General features: G+C 42.3%; 2 protein-coding genes across 10 annotated transcripts in view; one reads left to right on the forward strand and one right to left on the reverse strand.

The window, feature by feature from the left end:
* The window catches only part of PANK1 (pantothenate kinase 1), a 43419-nt gene extending 23238 nt beyond the window's left edge, over nt 1-20181 (reverse strand). Inside the window, exons 1-4 of one of the 7 annotated variants that reach the window (XM_069019651.1) lie at nt 12479-12554; nt 11558-11631; nt 8877-8942; nt 7694-7806 (exon numbers count right to left, since the gene is read on the reverse strand). Coding sequence is in view for 4 of the 7 variants with exons in the window: in XM_069019646.1 (XP_068875747.1) it covers nt 2727-2982 (256 nt within the window). In the remaining 3 variants the exon portion in view is untranslated. Of the gene's footprint in view, nt 1-2272; nt 2382-2726; nt 3068-7693; nt 7807-8876; nt 8943-10497; nt 10662-11557; nt 11793-12478; nt 12555-19762; nt 19913-19993 lie in introns of those variants that run through there. The other 6 variants (XM_069019648.1, XM_069019652.1, XM_069019650.1 and 3 more) reach the window with 6 other exon arrangements.
* A 123-nt stretch (nt 20182-20304) lies between these two features.
* KIF20B (kinesin family member 20B) overlaps nt 20305-20860 on the forward strand; it is a 34619-nt gene continuing 34063 nt past the window's right edge. For all 3 annotated transcript variants that reach the window (XM_069019642.1, XM_069019644.1, XM_069019643.1), the window contains exon 1: nt 20305-20401. The gene's annotated coding sequence lies outside the window, so the exon portion shown is untranslated. The remainder of the gene's footprint in view (nt 20402-20860) is intronic.

Here is a 20860-nt window from a genome sequence, read left to right on the forward strand (position 1 = left end):
TTTTTTTCCTTTGAAGGAAAATAGAATATGTAGCTCAAAAAAATTAATTATATCTGCTTAGTAATTGCAGTTTCTTCAAACCTTAAAAACCTAGAGCTAAATCATGCACACATATCAGGTGAAGCCTTCCAGTTCATCTTTGGTAGCAAGGGTTTATTAATTGTCTTCTTCCTCACCAGAAAAACAAACAAAACCCAAAAGTTACAACCAACCCCACAAAAACTTCAAACCCAAAAGCAGAGAGCTGTTGGTTAAACAGGTGTGACCATCCACACAAATGTTTTTATATTACCACAAACTGATTTCTAAAGAAAAAGAAAACTGACACAAGCCCAATATCCCTGACAACCCATCTATTTAAACTAAGGAAAAAAGAAAGCAAAGACAGGATTCCCAGCAGAAGCTCTCTCACTGCAGGCTTATCAGCAAAGCACACTGATTTCATGGGGAATCATCCCTTCCGAGGGAAAAGGACTTGTGAACGTAGAATTCTACCTCACTTTGTCAGAAAGGAAAAACAATCAAGAGAACATATATATAAGGGTTTAAAGGAATGATTGCTGCAGAAAGATAGGTTTCATTCGTTGAAATATTGGGAAATGCCAATTATCTCATCTTCTCCACCACACAAAGCAAACCCTGCAATCAATACTGGTCTCACATGCCATGTGGCAACTGCACTTCATTTTGCAATCTGTCCTTAGGAACAGAACAAACACCTGCATAGCCCAGGATTAAAAGCACCAAACAAACCAGTAAAAACTGTACTGTGTAGTATTCACTAGGGGAGGATGAAGTGGAAAGATACACAGTACCAGGACAACTTGAGTAATAAGGTAATGAATTTTTAAAGATGGTGACAGTGTGCTACCATTATTTCCTGTATGACTAGTACTAAATTTCAGATTTTTTCCTGTACAAAATAAACTATATATATATATATATATAAATGTATCAGCAAGCATTCATGTATTTTAATCAGCAAAGAAACTGACCACAAAATAGTTCTGCAAAGCACTTCCCTCAGCTGCTGTTTTTATTAAAGCCTCATTTCACTAAAACCCCACACCTGAAGATTCAGCTGTCATATATCTTGGCTAATATAGTCAGTCACCTATGCTTTTTACTCTGATAGGCTCTTTTTTCCCCTCAAGATGGGATGGAAATTCCAAAGCCTCATTCTTTCCTAATCAAGTGATTACATGAATCCCTAAAAGCTTTATTCTTTGCTTCAAAACAGTTTATACTCTTATGGAGAGTCTGATATGCAAGTGCTGACTCTTCTTAGTTACACCAAATCAAAATGTAAGCTAGCCCAGGTTCTGCAGGTCTTGTTCATGAAGACAATGTGAAGCAGGACAAAGACTACAAAACCAGTTTGTGACAGAGAATGGTTTGGTCATTGATAGGTTAAATTTGATAGAGAACTAAATTAACTATCAACAAGTACTGTAAGCACTCCATGATTAATCAATCAGAGAACATTCTAAGGGAAAGTGGCATGAGTAGCTCACTAAAAGCATTGAAAAAGCTAGAAAAGGCACTGGCTAATATGCAGCTCTGTGAAAGCTGCAGCTCTTCAAAGCTGTTTCTGAATATTTTGTTCTGTTTAACCAGGAAAGTTTTTTAAATATTCACTTCAAAACAAAGAAAAAAAAAAAAAAAACCAAAAACCAACAAACCCCAGAGTAGCTGAACGCACACTTACTTCCTACTGAGTAGAAACATCTTTAAGTTTTGGCAGCAGGCAGCTGTGATCATGACTATCCCTGATTACCCTTCTTGGAACATGCTGAACTTGTAACAAAGAAGCAAACATTTATGGGCTTTATTTGAAGGGCTAGCAAAGTGAGAGTAAAATGAAACGGTGTACTTTTTCCCGTAGATTGTTTTACTCGCAGAGTTTACCACGGAATTATTCAATACCTCCCCATCTACAAGTAAGCAAGACTACTAATCAATCAACCATACAGAAATAAGCAAACATAAAATTAACAAATAGGATGTTTGAGTCTCACAGCCTTAAAACCAAACCTGAAATAGCCAATTCACGAAGACTACCCAAATGAGAAGCATACTACAAATTTAACATGTTTGCAATATATTTTTTTTTTCACGCCAGTCAGAATAACTTGCTCTGGGTTCCCCGATGCACTTTTTTCTTCATTCGAACATCGTTTGGGAAAGGAGCAAACGCTAAGCCCGCAGAACCTTCCCACGCTCCAGAGCGCCCCGGTGGCCCCGGCCGGGATGGCGGCCGGGCGTTACTCACAGTGTTGCTTGGGCACTATGAGCTTCATGCGTGCGGCGAGGAGGCGGCGAGGCGGGCAGGACCCTGGGCACCGCCCGACGCGCAGCTCGGCAAGGAGCGACCGCCCGCCGCCCGCCGGCGTTTGTGCCGGGCCGCCGCTCCCCGCCCGCCGCCGCCCCATTGGCGCAGGGCGGGCCCGGCCCACGCGGGAGCGGGGCCGTGCCCGGGCGGCGCCGCCGCATTGGCCGGCACGGGGCTCCCGCGCTCCGCCCGCCCGGCAGCCGGCGTCGGGGGGCGGAACGCCCGCGGCGCGGAGCCGGGCGCCCGTCGGTCCCAGCCGGGCGGCGCTCCGCAGGGAGGGAGGTGGCGCGGGACCCGCGGCCGCCTGACACCGGGCCGGGCTGCGGCAGCGCCGCGCGGAGCGGAGGGGGCCGGGCCGGCGTCGCTCCCCAGAGCCGCCGCGGTCATCACTTACGTGGCCTGTGCCGCCGGCCCGAGTCCACCCTCCGGCGCAGCCTGCATTTCTTGGCCGGGGAGCCGTGGCTGAGCGGCGGCAGCTCCGGGCGTAGCAGCAGCGGGTGCGGTGCCTCCCCGCAGCCGCCGTTGCTGAGCGGCGGGCCCGAGGGGTGGAAGCCGTTCTGCAGCAGCCCGCCGACCAGCGAGCAGGAGGCGGCGGCGGGCGGCGGCGGCCCCGCCGGGGCGGCGGGCTGGGCGCGGAGCTGCTCGCCCATGGCGGCAGCCTCTCCCCTTTGTCTCCCGGCTCAGCTCCGGCTGGGCGCGGCGGAGCCTCCGCTCATGCCGGCGCCCGTGCCCGCAGCTCCGAGCGCAGGGATGCGGCGCCCGCCCCCCCGCACGGCGCAGGCGTCCTGCCCGCAGCGCGCTGCAGAGGGGCGGCCGCCGCCCTCGCCGGGGACGCGGCGACCCCCCCCGCCCGGGCAACGTGCGCGCTCTCGGCGCCGCGCCCCGCACCTGCGGGCCTCCGCCAGCGGCCCCGGGAGCGCGTCGGGGCGGGGGAGCGGGGCGGCCCGGCGGGGTACGGCCACCCGCAAGCTGTCCCCGGTACAACTGCGGTGTGGCCTGACTCCCGCGACCCTGGTGCATACTGGGCAAGGTGCCCCTGGGACCGACCGCGGCGTCATTTTCGCTTCGGCGTACCCTAGCGCACCCTCATGTGACTCAGGTATCTGTGTCTCGGAGGCCTCGGTGCGTGTGTTCTCAGGTACACCTTGTACCTCACGCAAAGTTATTCGTGCATCGGCAGGAACGTTCAAGTTTTTGTCTACATTGTCACTCAACAGCTTAGAGGGACTAGTGTGACCTTGAATGTGTTTGACCTCATGCTTTTTTAGTATCTTGGCTTTCCCTGCACAGCAATGATAATCTTGTGACTGTGATTTATTCTCTGACCGCTGAGACATACAAGTGTAAAAACACATTTTTCTGAATGAAATATATCAAATATCAAGTGGAGATAAAATAAAACTGGGTGAACTATGCTGTGGTGTCGTGTATGCTTGAAAAGAAACACTAATTAAATTTTGCTTTGCACATGAAGGTCATTTCTTTATACGAACTGCCAGTAACTACATGGATGGCTGTCCTTAAAGTAAAAACAGGTCTCATAATGGCTCCTTCTTACACCTAGAATTAGTACAGGACATGGCCCCTCCACTGTAGAACATGTACAAAGAATGAAGAGCTATTATAAGTGCCTCCAGAAAGAGATACTGCATTAAGAAATGGCTTCATGAGAGGTAATGTCATATTCTCTCCCCTTCTTGCCTGGGACCAGAAAATTATGTTTAGGTAGCTGGGAGCAAGCAACAGAAAAACATGCACGCCAGGTTGGGAAAATGAAGAAAGAGTGTTTGAGAATAAAGTAAAAATTTCTTCCTAAAAGCTTGCAAGTAATATTCTGAAGATGATTTAAACACAGTTTTCTTCATATCCTAATGCATAAGCATTTGTTTTAATTGCCAGCCCAAAAGTGATTGCCCTGAAGAAGGTAAGAAGGAAGACAGGCTACACACATTTACTGCTATGTGCAGCTTTAGTTCTTCCAAAACTGTGAAATTCTTTGAGAAGTCCCTGACTTACCTGATTATGTTAAAACTACACAGCAGAAGGCTGCTGCCTGGACTGGCACAGACCTTCATGCCTTTTGATGGCAGATCTAGGCAGCTGGCTGGGTACACTTTATGAACTTGTCAAGTCCAACCGAGGATATGAGGAATCCTTGCCGCTGCTGTTCCCAGCTGGTAACAGTTGTCCCTTCTCATCCCTGACACAGAAACTGACTGCACCTACAGCCAGCCCGATATGGAACAGGAGATCAAGCCTGGTTTTCTCTGCATTTGCTGGGAGCAGACACACTAGCAGTTACTGTATCCCAACTGAAAGGTGGCAACTTATTACCTTACTCCAACAAAAGAGCACCTTTAATTGCACACTTAAATGTCCTCATGGTAGCCGAACAGTCCTTCCACTGACTCGCTGGAATACTGTGCTCAAGTATTGTGTCCAATTTTAGGCTTCTAAAAAACTTTTTGGAATAACAAACAGAATTAAATGAAAACATCAAGTTTTAGTCTATGAAAAGAAAGACTTGGAGGGGTATTCATTCTGGAGCAGGTAGCAGCAACGGAAATACATCACAATTGCTGAGAAATAAGAAAATTTTTAAGTGGGAACTGCAGGAAGGGAAATTTACTTTACACTGGAGGCGGACATTTCCTAGCATCTAGTTAGACAAGGATAAGACTGACCCAGAAGACTTGACTGTTCATTGCTGGCAAGTTTTTAGGAGAAGCTAAATATCTGTGAGGAACTGTTTAGGTAGAACTGATCCAGATCTGAAGCAAGGAAAAAGCAGCTTTCTGAAGTTCCTTCCAATCTTTTATTTCTGATTAAATATTTCCCTAACATTTTGCTGTTAATTTTGCACAATTATGCCACAGATAGAAGTGGACTGGAACATATAAAATCTGTCAATGAAGTCATAGCATGTATTACAAGTTAAGTTTCTAACACCTTAGTGCAACTAAAGTAAATTTTTCCTCTTCCTTTTACCCTAACTTTCTAAACAAAACCTGGTTGCCAGTTCAGTTCTCAGTCTAACTTGTAAGACAATCTAAATAGAATCCAGGTGCAATATTGATAAACAATATCGAGGATGATTTCGGTTCTTTCAAAATTAACGTTTACTAAGTATTTTTGTCTTTCTTATTCAACTGAAGCAGGTGGAAGCTCCTAGTTTATTTTAAAATATTTTCTATATATCTCACTGTAAATCAGCAATCTGGTGGGAAAAGGACTACAAACACATTGTATGCTGAACAATCCAGGACAAATGAACTTAGATCACTGAACAAGTCTGCTATACTGACTCACTACACATTACACATTTGCACAGCAAAAACTTCATGGACTATTCCATACCTTCCTGTGTTTCAGACACTCAGCTTTCTATCATCTCTTTTTATTTGCTTAAAAACACAGAGGGCAAGTCTGTAATTCTCTGTCAGTTTCAGCAAACTACTGACTCCCTTGCAGTTAGGATACTTTGCCATGGATCAAAAGTGCTGTGCTCCACGTGTTACAGTTTCAAAACCAATGGAACTGGGGGGAAAAAAAAAACCCCAAACCAACCAAGATACACCACCCTTTCAGGTATATTATCATCAGGCAACCTGGCTTGAAATTTTTTAGGAACCTCTGAGGATTAGCTCTTCCTCCTTCTTTCCATGGGCCTCCTATATCCGTGGTCTAAGGCTAAGCTAAAATAAGTATAAAACAGGTGCAGTCCATATGTAAATCTGTTATCAAAAAAACCAACAAAAATCTTACAGAGCACCAGTGGTGCTACTCTAATTCAAAGCCAACCAGCTCTAAAGGTTTGGTCATATTTTGGAGAGAAGTGGTGATGAGACACATATACGTATCTTCTCAAACTACCCAGACTTTTATGCAATGCAAAGAATGCAAGGAAAGAGACTTCTGGTACAGCTGCCTGAGGATTTATATACAAGTGGCTGCTGGCACTCTGCCATTCCTGTTCATATTTCTATTCAAATTATTTCCATGTTTATCCTGTTTCTATACTGCAGGTCAGTCATACTAGTTCTCACTCAATTTTTCCTCTTTGAAATAAAGCAAATGCAGTAAAGCAGAATAACTTAACTATTAAGAATGTTCCTCACAAAAAAACAGATACTGTTGACTTGTTTTAGGTATATTCACATATTGCACATATCAAATAGCAAGTGGCAAGTCTAAGAGTCTGGTATTTCTTCTCAATATCTCTTCAGAACTGGAGAAAAACCCATACTGTTTTGGTGTATGCAGGAGCTTTGGCAGATACACGTTTTTTTCAAGTTCTTTTTCTCATAAACTGCAGGGCTGGAAGACCAACAGTCAAACATAACTATATAATGACAAGTGATAGATGTGTAAATCAAATGGGACAAAACAGCTATAAAAATGTGTAAAATTCTGATCTGGAAAGTGCAACATCAGAGTATTTAAAAATGGACCCAAAGACCTCTAGAATTATTGGTGTGACTCAGGAAAGCTAAAAAGTCACTATCACAACAGCTAGCTCATATGAGAATTCTGCTTCCCACAAATACTAATGCATCTGAGAGAGGAAACTGATTGCAGATGACAGAGGAAATGAATGGCATAAATTTAGTCATATGCCTAAGTCTTTGTCAGATTGAGGCCAAGAAAGATTATATTGAGACCATCAGTTCCTTCCCTTTTCACCCACCTACTAGTGCAGGCTTCTTTCAATTATGCCTTCTGTAGCACTTAAAGAAAACCTGTTGATGTTATGAAGAAAAGCCCTGCACAGAGTGGAAGCTCATCTCCCTCTCACTTTCATCAAGGGAGAGAAACATGGAAAAAGGCACTCTGTCTAAGCAGGAACTTTGCTTTGGCAGCCTGAACAGCCCTTAGGAGGAATGTTCTTTCTCTTTGTTGATGACAAATAGGGCATAGATAGATCTCCTGGCCCAAGTGCCAAGCTCAGTGGCCAGGCAAGGCAGCTTGAATGCTACCTGGAATGTGTCTGCACAAGGACACAGAAAGGTTTGGGGTCAAAGGGACCTTAAATTCCATCTAGTTCCAACCCCCCTGCCACATACAGGGATGCCACATGCCAGATCAGGTTGCTCAGGGCCCCATCCAATCTGGCCTTGAACACTCTCAGGAAGGGGCATCCACAACTTCTCTGGACAACTTTTTCCAGTGCCCCACTATTCCTCTGAGCAGAGAATTTCTTCCTAACAACTTATAATCTAAATCCCTTCCCCCTCAGTTTAAAACTGCTCTCCCTTGTCCAATCACTACCTGCCTGTGTAACAGACTTGACTTATACATCTAGCAACAAAAAAGACTAGGGAATAATAGTCAGAAGAGTACATGGGTGTAGTCTGGTCTTACCATCTTGCCCATCCCTGTGGCCAGACTTTGCAGCGGTCCAGGTGGTTTCTACAGTTCTCCTCTGGCAGCTCTGAGATGAAATTAGGGATTGTGGTTGCTGTCTTTCATCCCAACTGAAAAAAAGCATGCAGCAGTCACAAAGCAGTGATAACCTTTTCTCTCTAAAGCCTTCCCTGCTAATACATCTGTTTCTATGTCCAACTAGACAATTATAACTTACTTTACACTTACTCTCTCCAACTTTAACTGATCCCTGGCAGAGCTGTTGGTGCTCTTCTTTGATAGGAAACAAAAGATTTAAGTGCCTTAGTTCAGCCATTTCAAATAAACTCCCCAAATTAGTAGCATTTAGGGTCCTTGATTATTTCTTACAAGTACCAGACAGTGAAGATAAAGAGGTGTTGGAGGCAAATAATCTTTTTTTTCCCCATGCCATATTTTCTATTCTGCAGAGAACTTAAAAAAAAAAAAAACAAACAGGTGATGGATTCAAACTATTAGGTATGTAAAAAACCTAAAAAACTCACTTCAAATACACTCTCCTTTGCCCCCATAAACTCTATCTTGTACCCAAGTATTTGGCTCAGTGTACTGCTGCTTATCTTTAACTATCAAACTTAAATATACAAAATGTAATTGGAAAACATGCAAGTTCACAATCCACTGATTGAGAAATACTGTTCATCATCATTAAAAAAAAAAATTGCAGCAAGTGGCAGAATACTTGGTAGAGAAAACAATGGCCTTTTCTCCTGACTGCTCCCCCATAGACAATTATCCTCATGTATGTATACAGACTGGTTTTGCTCAGCTGAATGTCTTCACTTTCTTTTCAACTCAGCATTTTTATGTGGTCTTTCTCAATGCAATCAGGAAAGGACAGTTTCAAAACAAGCACTTTGAAAGAAAGAATGGCTGAGAAGTACAAAAGACTACCTCTTCCTTATTCTGCACTGCCACATCTGAACAGGAGGAGAAACTGGTTCTCCTATCAATAGTCAGCTGCACAGAGATTTTTTACTTGCATTAGTCTGTACTCCAGAGCTTAAATGTTGACATGAAATTTCCATGGATATTAATGATAATGAATCAGGGATAACAACAGGAAACCTGACTTCCTATGCCTTTGTATGGAAGAGATAAAAAGGCATCTCTTTACACTATTCTAGCTGCACACACATACCTCCAATGCAGACAAAACTGGCTTACTCCTCTAACTCAGGAGGGAACAGAGAGTGTCCATCAGAGCCTAGAAAGGACACATAGGTTTAATTATCCTCTTTAAACTAGCCCAGAGATGGGAATTAGTGTAAAATGGAAACACACCACACCTTTAGTATTTTCCCAGTAGCAAGGAAGTGTATGTCTGAATGAACATTTAAGCACAGGGTTTAAATTCAAATGCCACAACTCATCTGGAGTTAAAAATTTAGTTAAATATATGCTTTCAGACAGATAAACCAAAGATTTGTTTAGGCTAAAAAAACATTTAGTACATCCTTGTGAGATTAAGTTGAAACCACAGACAATAATACACAAATGCTAATCGCTTTAAAAATACCTTTTAAATCCACGTTTGCAAAGAATGAGTCTTGTGTAGGAAGGAGCTATGCTACAAATGACAAATTTGTCCCTAAATGCTCCAACTACCTGGTAACAAAGAAGGGAACCTTATGCTAGCATTGGGTGGGCTTGCCATAGTTATATCTTCAGAATATTTCTGGAACTAGTGACTCTACCTTAAAGTAAATATGTTCTGTGCTGTGCATTTTATTTTGTTCAAGAGGCAAATTTAGAGCTTTCAGGTTTTCAAAAGGTCAATACAAACTATGTACACACTAAAAAAGAATACCAGAATGATAGTCATAGACTTCTGTTTTCTTCATTAGATACATTGTGAAAAAACCCCTACAATAGAAAGCAACTTTCAGGGTCTCTCTTGCACAGGAGGTGACTTGTATCTCACTGCAGGGATCTTAGTGTCACCAAAATATTTGTTTTCTTGTAATAAAACATATCTAATACAAACACACACTTGGTCTAACGGGAATTTAAGACTCAAAGATACCATATGGGTGATCAAAACAAGTCCTTTGAATCAATTATTAACATGAAAGGGTCTAAGGAACAAATGTCAAGTACCACAGAGCACAAAAGATTTAGTGTCTTGTAACATACGGTGTAACTCCCTGGGACATTACTTTGACACTCAGGTATGAAGTTCTGATTATACACATTTATTGTGCTTTCCAACCCAAAATGGTAAATCAGACTCCTTGATCTCATGAACACTGCTAACCAGATTTACTATATTTATCCCTAATTTTGACATGGATGTCAGATAAGGAAGCTACAGTTTCTTTTGGTGCCAGTGATCTCACACATCGAATGAGAAAACAAAAGCATTGTCAATCTCCTGTAAAATAGGAGACAAAGATACTTTTTTTCAGTTTACTAAACCTTTGTATATCCCCTGAAAACAGAACTGATACAGCAAAGACATCTATCCCTCAGTTTTTTCCTGACTGCTCTAAAAGTAGTAAGCACCAATTGGTTTGCTATCTCTTCATTTATAAAATTTAATGATTATACCAGAGGAGACAAGTATCTTATCTTCATTTCATTTCCTCTTAGAAGGAAAGGGGAAACTAAACGAAAAACCAAAACCAACCAACCAAAAACCAAACCAACAAAAACCCAACACACACACACACACATGCGCACACAAAGAAAAAGGAAAATAAAAAGATTGAGAATGAGAACAAGCAAACAAGCACACAAATCAGAAAGGAAGGTACACATACCCTATCAGATAAAGGTATAAGAAAAATACTGATGCAGTGGTTACGAGACATCAGTGGTCATGGACTGCAGATAACATAATGCCCACAAATATGACATTAGCCTTCATTCACAGGCACAACTGCAATCTGATACAAGCTGAAATTGACACGTGCGACCTAAAATCCTAAAAAAAAAAAAGTTGTCTGATTTATCACCTCCTTATCATTGACAGTTTTCAGACCCAGATCCTCCCAGAACATATACAGACATACACAGACAAAGTAAGATTTAGAGCTGATTCATTCCCACATTTTGAAGCAAAGAGCACCAGTGATGGACTCATCGTGAGTATTGTCATAGGAAAGGCAAAGACAAACAATTAATGAAAACATTAAGAAAAAAAACCTTATCTTTCGTGCAGACAGAAATCAGGTTGGAACCCTAATTTCAGTGAACTAGAAAGTCCGTGATTAAAACAAAAATCCCAAAAGTCGCCATCCCTAATCACCAACCAAGTTTTGATTACAAGCAGATTGACTTCAGTCACAGCATAGACTGACATAAGGAAAAAAGGAAGAAGACAATACATAGTTCTGAATTCAAATAATTTTCACCTACATAGTGCTCTGTGCACAGAGATCTTTAAACCCTTTACAAACTGCGAGTAACTGTTCTTCTCACCGTCCATTTAAAGAAAGAAAAGCAACAATGCTAAAATAAAAGGTAGCAAGAGAGCTGAGAAAGGACTTGCAGACAGGTCTCACTTCCAAAATGAAAACTATATTTGGATCAGTTTGACCCAAAACAGAAATTTAAATGCCCGTGCCCCTAAACTGAAAAATTTAGTAGCAGAATTCCAGTCATTCTCAGATTTTTAACTCATTTGCCTGGGCAGGGTAAGTGCTGAAATGGAAATCTGAAAGACTTCTATTTGAAAAACATCAGAATATCTCAATTTTCTTAAAAAAAAAAAACAAACAACTTAAGAAACAGCTTCAGTTCCCCAGAAGCTGCATTCTCAGGAAAACTGGCTATTAATCTAGCAGTGCTTTAGGCAGGCTGATTAGCAGTCAAACTTACATTTCATCAGGCAGAGAACCTGCTGTCTTCCATTTGGTATGGCAGTGCCCTGGAAAGACTCCTCCTTCCTGCTCCTTATTGGAAACAGGATCCATTTAAGTTTAAATACCAAACAAACAAAACCCCTTGCTTGCAGTTTCAGCAAATTAATTCATCAGTATTAGCTTCCTTTGTTGAAGTTCCTTGAGCATATTAGAAACATGCATTTTCACCTCACTGACATTTTCTTGTTCTGCTTGTAAAATTCAATGAAAAGCTGCCTATTTATCTTTGAATGTGCATCCACACAAGTTATGTCATCTGGCCATTACCAGCGTGATCAAAGTTCCAGGCACACAGGTAACTGACCTCAAAGCACGGTGTTTGGAGTCCTTGCTTGACATGACTTGTGTTATTCTCTACGTCAATAGTTATTTCGTCTGTTATCTGCTATACTTACAACTGAACAAAACAAAGAGAATAGAAACTACTATTCAATGCAGCTTTCTTAAGACAATCTCCTGTCTCACTACACGAATCATTTCAGCTATACTAGCAAATAGCCTGCTTTCTGAGAAAAAGGCTGTATAGGTATCTGCAATAATCATGATTAATTTCTAATGTTACTGTAAACTTAAACTCTCAATTTAAAAATCCTAGTTGAGAAACATAAACGTTTCACTAAAATATGCCTGACTTTCCTACTCATTGCTTCAGTTGAAAACCATTCAGAAGTATTAAAAAAAATTGTTTCCTATTTTCATTGTATGATGAACTCCCACCGTGGAGGTAATGAGACTTCTTTAGAGTGTATGTATACCCAAATGAAATTGGGTTCCCAGGAAACAGTGACACAGAACTTCAATATGAGTTAATAATAGAGAGGAAGAAGAGAAACAAAGGGAACCGAGGGGCGTGAAAGGAGATGAGCAAGAGACTTGCCTATTAAGAGGCCAGAAATCCCAAGTTTATAGTCTGGGTTCTCTTCCCATTGTAGGCAGATATCGGCATTAGTTGTGGTTTCATCAGATCAGACCTGCACTGTGATAGTACCTTACAGACTGCAGCCAAGGAGCAGCAGGGAGGGCATGGAAAGAAAAACAAACAAAACAGAGAGAGCATTATGGCCAACAACCTGGTACTATACTCATCCCAAGCAAACATGGCATGAATCTTCCCATCATCCCCATATCAATATTCTCAGTAATATTCATCAAACAATTTATTAAGAGTCTGAAGTGAAAAGCTTAATCAGAGAAATGCTCGTGTGGTGAGGCTTCAATAAATCACTGTTCCTGGATGGAAAGAAATACATACCAGATTATATTTTCCTCGTCCAAGTACACTCATGAGATTCTTGATGGCCATAGCTGCTTTAGACACCCAGAAGCTAGCTACATCATCCTACCTCAGAATGAAAAAAACACATCAGATTAAAGAAATCTGCATGCGCAATATGCCCTCAAGCAGCACCGTGGCATAATTTGCAGGATATAGCTACCTTTGTTATACCCAAAATCAAGCCTCATGTTTAGTTGTAACAGCAATAGCCATAAAACTGGCATTTATTTCTGAGTCACTTGTCTTGGGTAATTAGTTTGCCAAGAGCATGAGTCACCAAGTTAGAGAAATTAGAGAATGACTAATTTTTAACTTTATACTAATATTATCGTTAAAAATAAAAAGGACTCCTCTCTTCCCCCCAAATTGTTAAATTTTGGTTCTTTTCAAAATGCCAAAATGTGCTTTATATAGACTATCCGGATTAAATGTTGAAATAATTATCTCCTTTTTTTATAATGCCATTCACCCAGAAGGATCTCTCAGTAATTTCTGAATGTATGTGTGTTCTTCAGTGCATCCACATGTACAATGAAGTGGGGCAGTATGACAGTACTTGGCAACACTATACGAAAGCACCTGACTGCAACTGCAGCCAGATGCTGTAATTTGTTTAAACAAGACAGGAAAATTCAGTTGCACAAAACTGAACTAGCAACAATGGAATTTCACCATTTACACCTCAGTTTTTGCAAAACAGGGTTTATTCTGACTGCTGAGGGTCAGATCAGCCAGTACTTAATAGCACTCAACCTTTCAGTTTCTTTGGATTTCAGCTGCGAGCAAAGTTTCAGTAAGGAAGCCTGTTTCAAAACTCTGCTTATCCTTGGCTGCAGCATGTTGTGACAACATCAGGCAGGGCAGCATCAAATTGAGAACAAGATGTATAACTACCTTTGGAAAGACTCTATAACTCTGCAAGCCTGTAGAAGGCCAGAGGCTGCAATCCCAGCAGCCACCTGCATATTTGAGTCCTTGCTGAAGAATTGCCAAACACGCAACTTTACAAACAATTTAGGCAATCCAAGACTGCCTAACACAAGAGAAGCAGCCCTGCCCTCCTGTCCTACCAGCATTTCTGCCTTCTCTTCTGCTGCCCCAGCATCTGTTTGGCCACACAGATCTACTTGCCGATTTGGCTAAAAATAATGGCATAAGAATGTGTCAAAAAAAAGTTAGCTGCTCATTAATCCATCCTTTGAGAAGCAACTGAGACTTCATGAGTTTTCACAGTCTTTCATCTGCTGGTCCACTTTGAGTGAAGAACACTGTGTTTCTCTTCAAGGACTGCAAGGAGCACTGCAGTCCAATTGCATGGCACAAACGCAGGCTCTTCTGTTCAGGACTATGATTTCGTTCTACGCAGGGCAGATGTCTAGCATGTATTAAGCTCTCTGCCTTCTGTTTGTTTTTCCAACAGGATGGGCAATGCCCAGCTGGTAATACAGTAAAATGTAAATCCTGGCCATTTGTTATTGTCAAAGAACCATTACTTTCCAGTCTTTTAAAGGTATGTTGCTGGTCAAGAAACTTGTTTTCTCAATGTTCATTCCTCACCCTTTTATCATGCAGTAGGATAACCATGTTACCCAAAACTAGACATTAGTTTTGGTACCTAAACTAAGAGGCTAGTGAAGAAAGAAAGGTTCTTCCAGAGGGTAATTTGGGTTAAATTACATAGCTTAGCTGTACCATGTCGCGTAAGTGCACTTCCAGAACAAGAATTTAACATAGGCCCAAATCCACTCTGAGTGTTTCTCACCACAGGCTGTACAGGAACCCCAAGTTAAAACATCTGAAGGTCATTGGTGCGACTATCCCACACCAATCACATCTTCACGTGAGTTAGAGCAGAAGCCCTGAGTGCCCAAAGCCAGGATGACATCCCAAGGAAAGGTACATAATGTCAGAGAATGGCACTAGTTCTTGAGGTCAAGACAGATGGTTGACATTTGGCAAGAATGAAAGAAACTCTGCCTTGGGTGTCAGAGCCAGCAAGATGAGTGATATTACACTTTAACATAGCCTGCTCCTTGGATTTAGCCCATGTCATTTGAGCAGTAAACTTCCTGCTCTTGATCCATGTCTTTTTGAGGCACCTTATATTTCTGAGACACAGAATTGTCCAGTCCTCTGGCTTCTGCAGAGAACTTACATATGTATGTACACACACACACGCCTTTACTGGAATTCTTTCAGCTTCTGAAACAGCTATATATATGATATATACTTGTATCTTGGCCAGTTCCCTATTTCAGAATTGCCTTAGTCTAGATATGTATTGACTTCATGTTCCAATTTACTTATCCTTTTAAGTTTTTATTAAGATGACAGAGCAACAATTGAGAATAAAACTTTTAATAGAATGTCTTTGGTAAAATTTTCTGGGGCTGTTCTGAAAGTTCTGGGACCATCAGACAGCTATTTAGAGCCTGTATTTTACACAACACTACAAAAAAGCCCAAGCAATATTCTTCAAAAAGCAATACTAAGGATTAAAGCTTGAATTTCTTACATCATAAAGGATTTCCACAAGCAACTTGGAACTAAGATTTCTGAAACCTCAACTGAAATAAAACTCAAACATATGTTTCATTTCAGGGAAAGCCAACCCTGAGATTTTACCTTCAAATTATGGTTACCCTTGTTGGTATTTATACAGCTCAGCAGATGATTGAAACAGAATCAATAGCACATGGGGAGAAATAAAGTTTTACTAATAAGATTTGGAATGCATCTCCAGCCCTTAACCTGGAGCTAGCACACTGTCTGCAAATAAATATAGTTAACATTGTATACAAAGAAGTGGCAACAGACTTAGGTTCAGACCTGGAAGCTAAAAAGACATTATGCAAATCTTTGCAGAACTTAGGCACAGCTTTAGAAATAAAAAAAAGAAACAAAACAAAACAAAAAAAAAAAAGCAGGAGGAATTTCAAGGAACCAAACAAAATTTGTATCCACAGTTCAAATATCCGTCATGAAATATAAGCAACACACGTAAAAAAAATCTCATGAAGTAGCCAGTGTTTCTGGACTGTATCTTCTGTATCAACAATACAACTGCATTTTTATGACAAAAGGATACAAGAACTTGAAATCCACAGGAAAAGTAAGATGCAAGATCCAGACTACAGGAAAACAGTGCCAAAGCTCATCCTGACTTACTGCAAGTACAGTATGCAATTTATTATTCCACCTGTAGAGCCAGTCCTAAGAGTATGTCCTGAGGTATCGGTATAATGCTTACTAGGAGGAAAGAATATTAAACTATTCAATACCAGCCATCAGCCTTCCTGCTCATGGACTCTCTGTCAAGATTTCCAATTATGTGATTACCAGTAACTCAAAAATGCCTCGTTTACAGGACTCAGCATGATCACAACTCAAAGGGTTGTGACCTACAGCTGGTCTGGCTGGGCTGGAGTTCATTTACTGGGGCACAACACAACCACCCCACAAACTATATTTAGCAACCATCTCTATGGAAAAGCCTTCTATGGAAGAGCTATCTGTGCACACTTGTTCCTAAAACTTACACAGCACACAATTTAAGAGTAGTCATCTTTTCTTATAAAAATACACAGAATTTCACAGAATAAAACCATTGACTGTATATTTTATTAATTACATTCTTATTTATTTTCTATTACGTATTATTATATTAACAATAGTTTTACTATTGAATACTTATATCTTAAACACCTAAAAACTAACTACACCATTCACCATATGACTATTAGTCCAATAAAACAGCTGATACATTTATAGGACAAATACCTGTGTCACAATGTGAAAACAGTTCTTACCATTTATGAGAGGGAGAAGGTTCTGATTTCAAAATACATAACCTGACCTTAAAAATAGAGATTATTTATATTAAAGCATTACAGAGAATAATTGAAACTTTTTTGGTTTAATTACAAGATTTAGAGGTTGGTTACAGCTGAAATGATATCTTTAGCTCATCAGAGAATTATGCAATAATTCAAAGAGGGACAGAAGGAATTCCAGAGGGTTGGGGGAGAAACAGGAAGACACAGCAATAGCTTTTTTTTGTCTCAACTGCACTCTTTCCGAAGACAAAGTCTTGAATTATGCAAACAGAAAGAAATACATCTCAGAAAATAAATTTCAAGTCTCCTCCTATCTAAGATAACACAGCTCTTGCTGAAGGAGTAATACTCTGTTTGCCATGCACAGATTTTCACATGAACCTCTGAGGATTTAAAAATTGTATGTTGAGCACATGTAGCACATTTTCATTACATAAAACACCAGCATGGGACCTGGCCTCACTGCATCTGTGAGAAGCACAAGCATGGTAGTGTCCAGAGGACAAGCATTAAGGCCTAAGTTCAGCACCAGGTGTTATAGGTGCCTCCAGCTGTCCATCAGTGATCCCTTCCTTCCTTTCTGGGCTCCTGACTGGCTCTGTCATGTTTTAATACACTCCTGAAGTCCCATCTTTGCCAATGAGGCTATGACTCATTTTCCAAACAGTATTTTATATTCCTACAGCACCTCAAAGGAACAGCCTCACAACCATCTGTGAGCTCCTTCCAGTGAAGGTTTTCTCCTACCCCACCTGAAAGCCCACAACTACTCAGTTAACAAAATTAGCTTTAAAACAGCAGCAGCATTTGCAAACTGAGGACAGAAAGCTCCTGCCTCCCCCAGAGAGGGGGGCCTGATGCCTCAGCCAACTGCTTTCCTTTGTCCAGCACCCTGCCCTAAAGCCAACACCTGTCCCCCAAAGCAAAGCCTTGCAAGCCAGGGAGCACCCATGAGACTGAAGAAGTAGCTCATTGCTTAAAATAGATGCTAACAGAAAACATACCTACATTGCTAAAGAAAAGTAAGTGAATCAACAGCCTGTGAAGCCGTAAGTTCATAAAATCAGCTGGATGTACATTAGAAGCCTGAAGGCAACTGATGGGAGTGGGGCAATGAGGGTACAGGATCAAATTAAAGGAAGCGTGAAATGCATCCACCAGACTGTGCAAGTAACAGGATAAATTATATGCACTGCCCTGACATATAGGAATTAAAAAGGGCTGGCATGGTAGACTACCAGGAGGATTACACAATGCACCATTTTCCTCCAAGACATCTCTGTGACAAGAACAGGAGTGCTCTTGCCAGTCAGCTCCAAATGACCCCTGCAGAAGGACTTGGCTTGTGCCCAAGATGAAAGGCAGTGCTCTCAGGGCATGGGGAAGCACAGCAGAACCAAGAGTGATGAGAGAAAACTCAAGTACTTGGTTAATTCCCTGGGGAAGGTGAGTTGAGTACAATGAAACTGAAGCCAGTGCAGGTTTGGCTGCTACTCAGATGTTCTGAAGGATGCTGGGGAATGTTGACTGTGTCTCTAATTACTTCTGACAGCAATGTAAAAGCAAGCTGAGATATGCTGTCTGATAGGGCATCATCTCATCACTATCATGAGCAGACTATCCACAGCTTTTGAATCCTGTCTGAAATACAAGGAACAGAAGTTTCTAAGGGTAATGGTAACAGTTCTAACAAGTCCTTTATAAAAACCTTTTCCTCTTTTGAGTGGCAAACGTACTACACAAGTTACAGAGAATTTGAAAAGAATCACAATCAAATTTTGGGGGCAAATGAGGTGCTGAATGCTGTTTTAGCAGCAGGTATTTTTGTTGCAACTGTTGTTATTGCAAAAACCATTTTAAGAAGAATATATTGGTAGAAAGCCATAAAGCTTATTTACATAGATGGAGTTTCATCATCTCCCACTCCAAAGCAGGCTGGGTTGGTTGCACTGACCTAATGTTTTATCATGGTTTGCGTGAGGCTAGGAACACGTCAGACTGTGGTTTAGTTTGCTCTTTTAGTATTCTGATGGGGGTCCTTTGAGATACTGGTTTAATTTATGCAGCATGTGCAGGATCATAAAAACAGTTTCAGAAATCTAATACTCAAACAAAATCAAAATATTGCCTGTGCCAGGAGCTTTGTTATGTCCTAACTTAGCAAGAATAATTTTCTGCAGGACATAGACCCCAACATTTTTAGGAATATACCTTGCAAAATATTCTGAGATCCTCAGTTTTCCTTTCCAACAAGTAGAAGACAGTAACTTCCAAGTTTTCTCCCAGGAGCTAATTTTTCCCTTACTTTGAGAGCCATTCTTAGACCCCTCCTGGTATGAAAAAGGTTGTTTGGCATTAGGTAAGTTCAGTAGTTTGAATTCTGTTTAGGATAGAAACCAAGATAATTTTGAAAAGACTAGGCAGAGTCTTAGAGTTTGATTTCAAGAACTTTTCCGTTTTGCTAGCAAGCAATTTCAAATTCAACATTGCATCATTTTCTGCTGTTAAAACAGACCAACTCTTACAACGTGACGTACAACTGAACTAAAATCTTTTAGTATAGCTCTCTTACTGATATGACATGGCCTCTGTTTAAAGAAAGATAGGATTCAATGTTAAAGACAACCTCACCAATGCAGCTAGTACAAAATCTGTGCAGAATTATTCCTTTACAGAATTGCTTGCTTTCACTGGCATTCTTTTCTTCAAATGAAAAACAAACGTTTGGTTTTGGCAGAAGCTGACTACTTTCAAACTATTTGTCCTTTTATTTCAATTCAAAACTGGCAGACATTCCTTAGCAAGGTTGAAAAGATTTTCTGTCTGATTCTGAAGAGAAACTCATGGTGGTTTTTGTTACCAAATCCTGTACATTTCCATACCCTGACATTCCAGAAACCGACGATGTGATCGGCATTATGACATTGTTTTGAAAGTAAAGCCAAAGAATTTCTCTTATTGCCGATTAAGAAATTAAATACCCATCATGCAAACCTGGCACATAGCAACAACTTCTACCTGGAGAAGGTTTTAAACAAAGGTACCGTACTAAGTGTTTTCCACAGCTGTCATTCGTCAGCACTGGACAGGGTAAGGCACAAGCACCTCCTCATCTTATAACGGGCGTTTCCCAATTCAGCTGATCTCTACTCTGGTAGAAGGCATCCAGCAGGTCACTTGGCCTCTTCCCTCTCACCACCTGCAAACAGTGATTATCCTGTTTATAAACAGACAGCAAAAGGCCTGTAATCACCCAGAGCTCCGACGAGCTCGAACTTACACTCATCCTTCTGCTGCACCTGAGAGAGGCCAAGTCCGGGCGCCGCAGGCAGGTGAAGGCAGGCCCGGCGGGGCCAGGGCGCCTTCCCGCGGCAGCCGAGCTCCTGCTGTCACCGCGGGGCCGGGCGCTGGCGGGGCCGGGCGCTGGCGGCCCTGTGTGGCGGCGGCCCCGCAGCCCCCGCAAAGCCGCCCCGAGCGCTCCGACCCACCGGGGCGCGGCTGCCGCCCGAGGGCACACCGGGGCAGGCGGCCCCGCCCCTCCGGGACTACACTTCCCATCGAGCCCTGCGCCGCAGCAGGGCCGTTCTCCCAGGAGGCCGCGCGGCGCCGTGCGCTCCCATTGGTCGGATTCGAAAAGAAGCCGCGGCCGGAGCAGAGCGTGAGCCCGGGAGCGGCCGGGGCCCGGCGGGTGAGCGGGACCGGGGCGTGTGGGGGCGCCGGGCCTTCGCTGGCAGAGGGGACGTGGTGGTTGTGACGCGGGGTTGCGGGGCCGGGAAGAGGCGTGGGTGGTCTCTGTGGCGGCGGCGTGGAGGCCGCTCCCCCTGGCTTACCCCGTTGGCATCGCGGTTACGCGGGAGGGGCTGTGGGGTGTGAGCAGATTTCGGTGGGGCCTACTGGGCCTGGGTAGCCCCGGCCTAGGGCTGTGCTGCTGCCAAAGCCGCGGCAGTTGTGTCCCGTAGGAACAGGCAGCTAGTGCAAAGCCTGGAAGTGAAAGAATGATACCTGCAGAGAGGAAAGTTTCCTTTTTTTTTTTTTTTTTTTGGTGTAAGGGCTGGTGCTTTAGCTTTTGCGTAAGCTGCTATCCTTATTGTGTAGTTTGGAGCTCTTTCTACCTTTTTTTGTTCTGCCTGGCAGCACCACGGTCTGT

Source organism: Aphelocoma coerulescens, chromosome 6 (genome assembly GCF_041296385.1).
Source record: "Aphelocoma coerulescens isolate FSJ_1873_10779 chromosome 6, UR_Acoe_1.0, whole genome shotgun sequence".
In the NCBI taxonomy this organism is placed as follows: domain Eukaryota; kingdom Metazoa; phylum Chordata; class Aves; order Passeriformes; family Corvidae; genus Aphelocoma; species Aphelocoma coerulescens.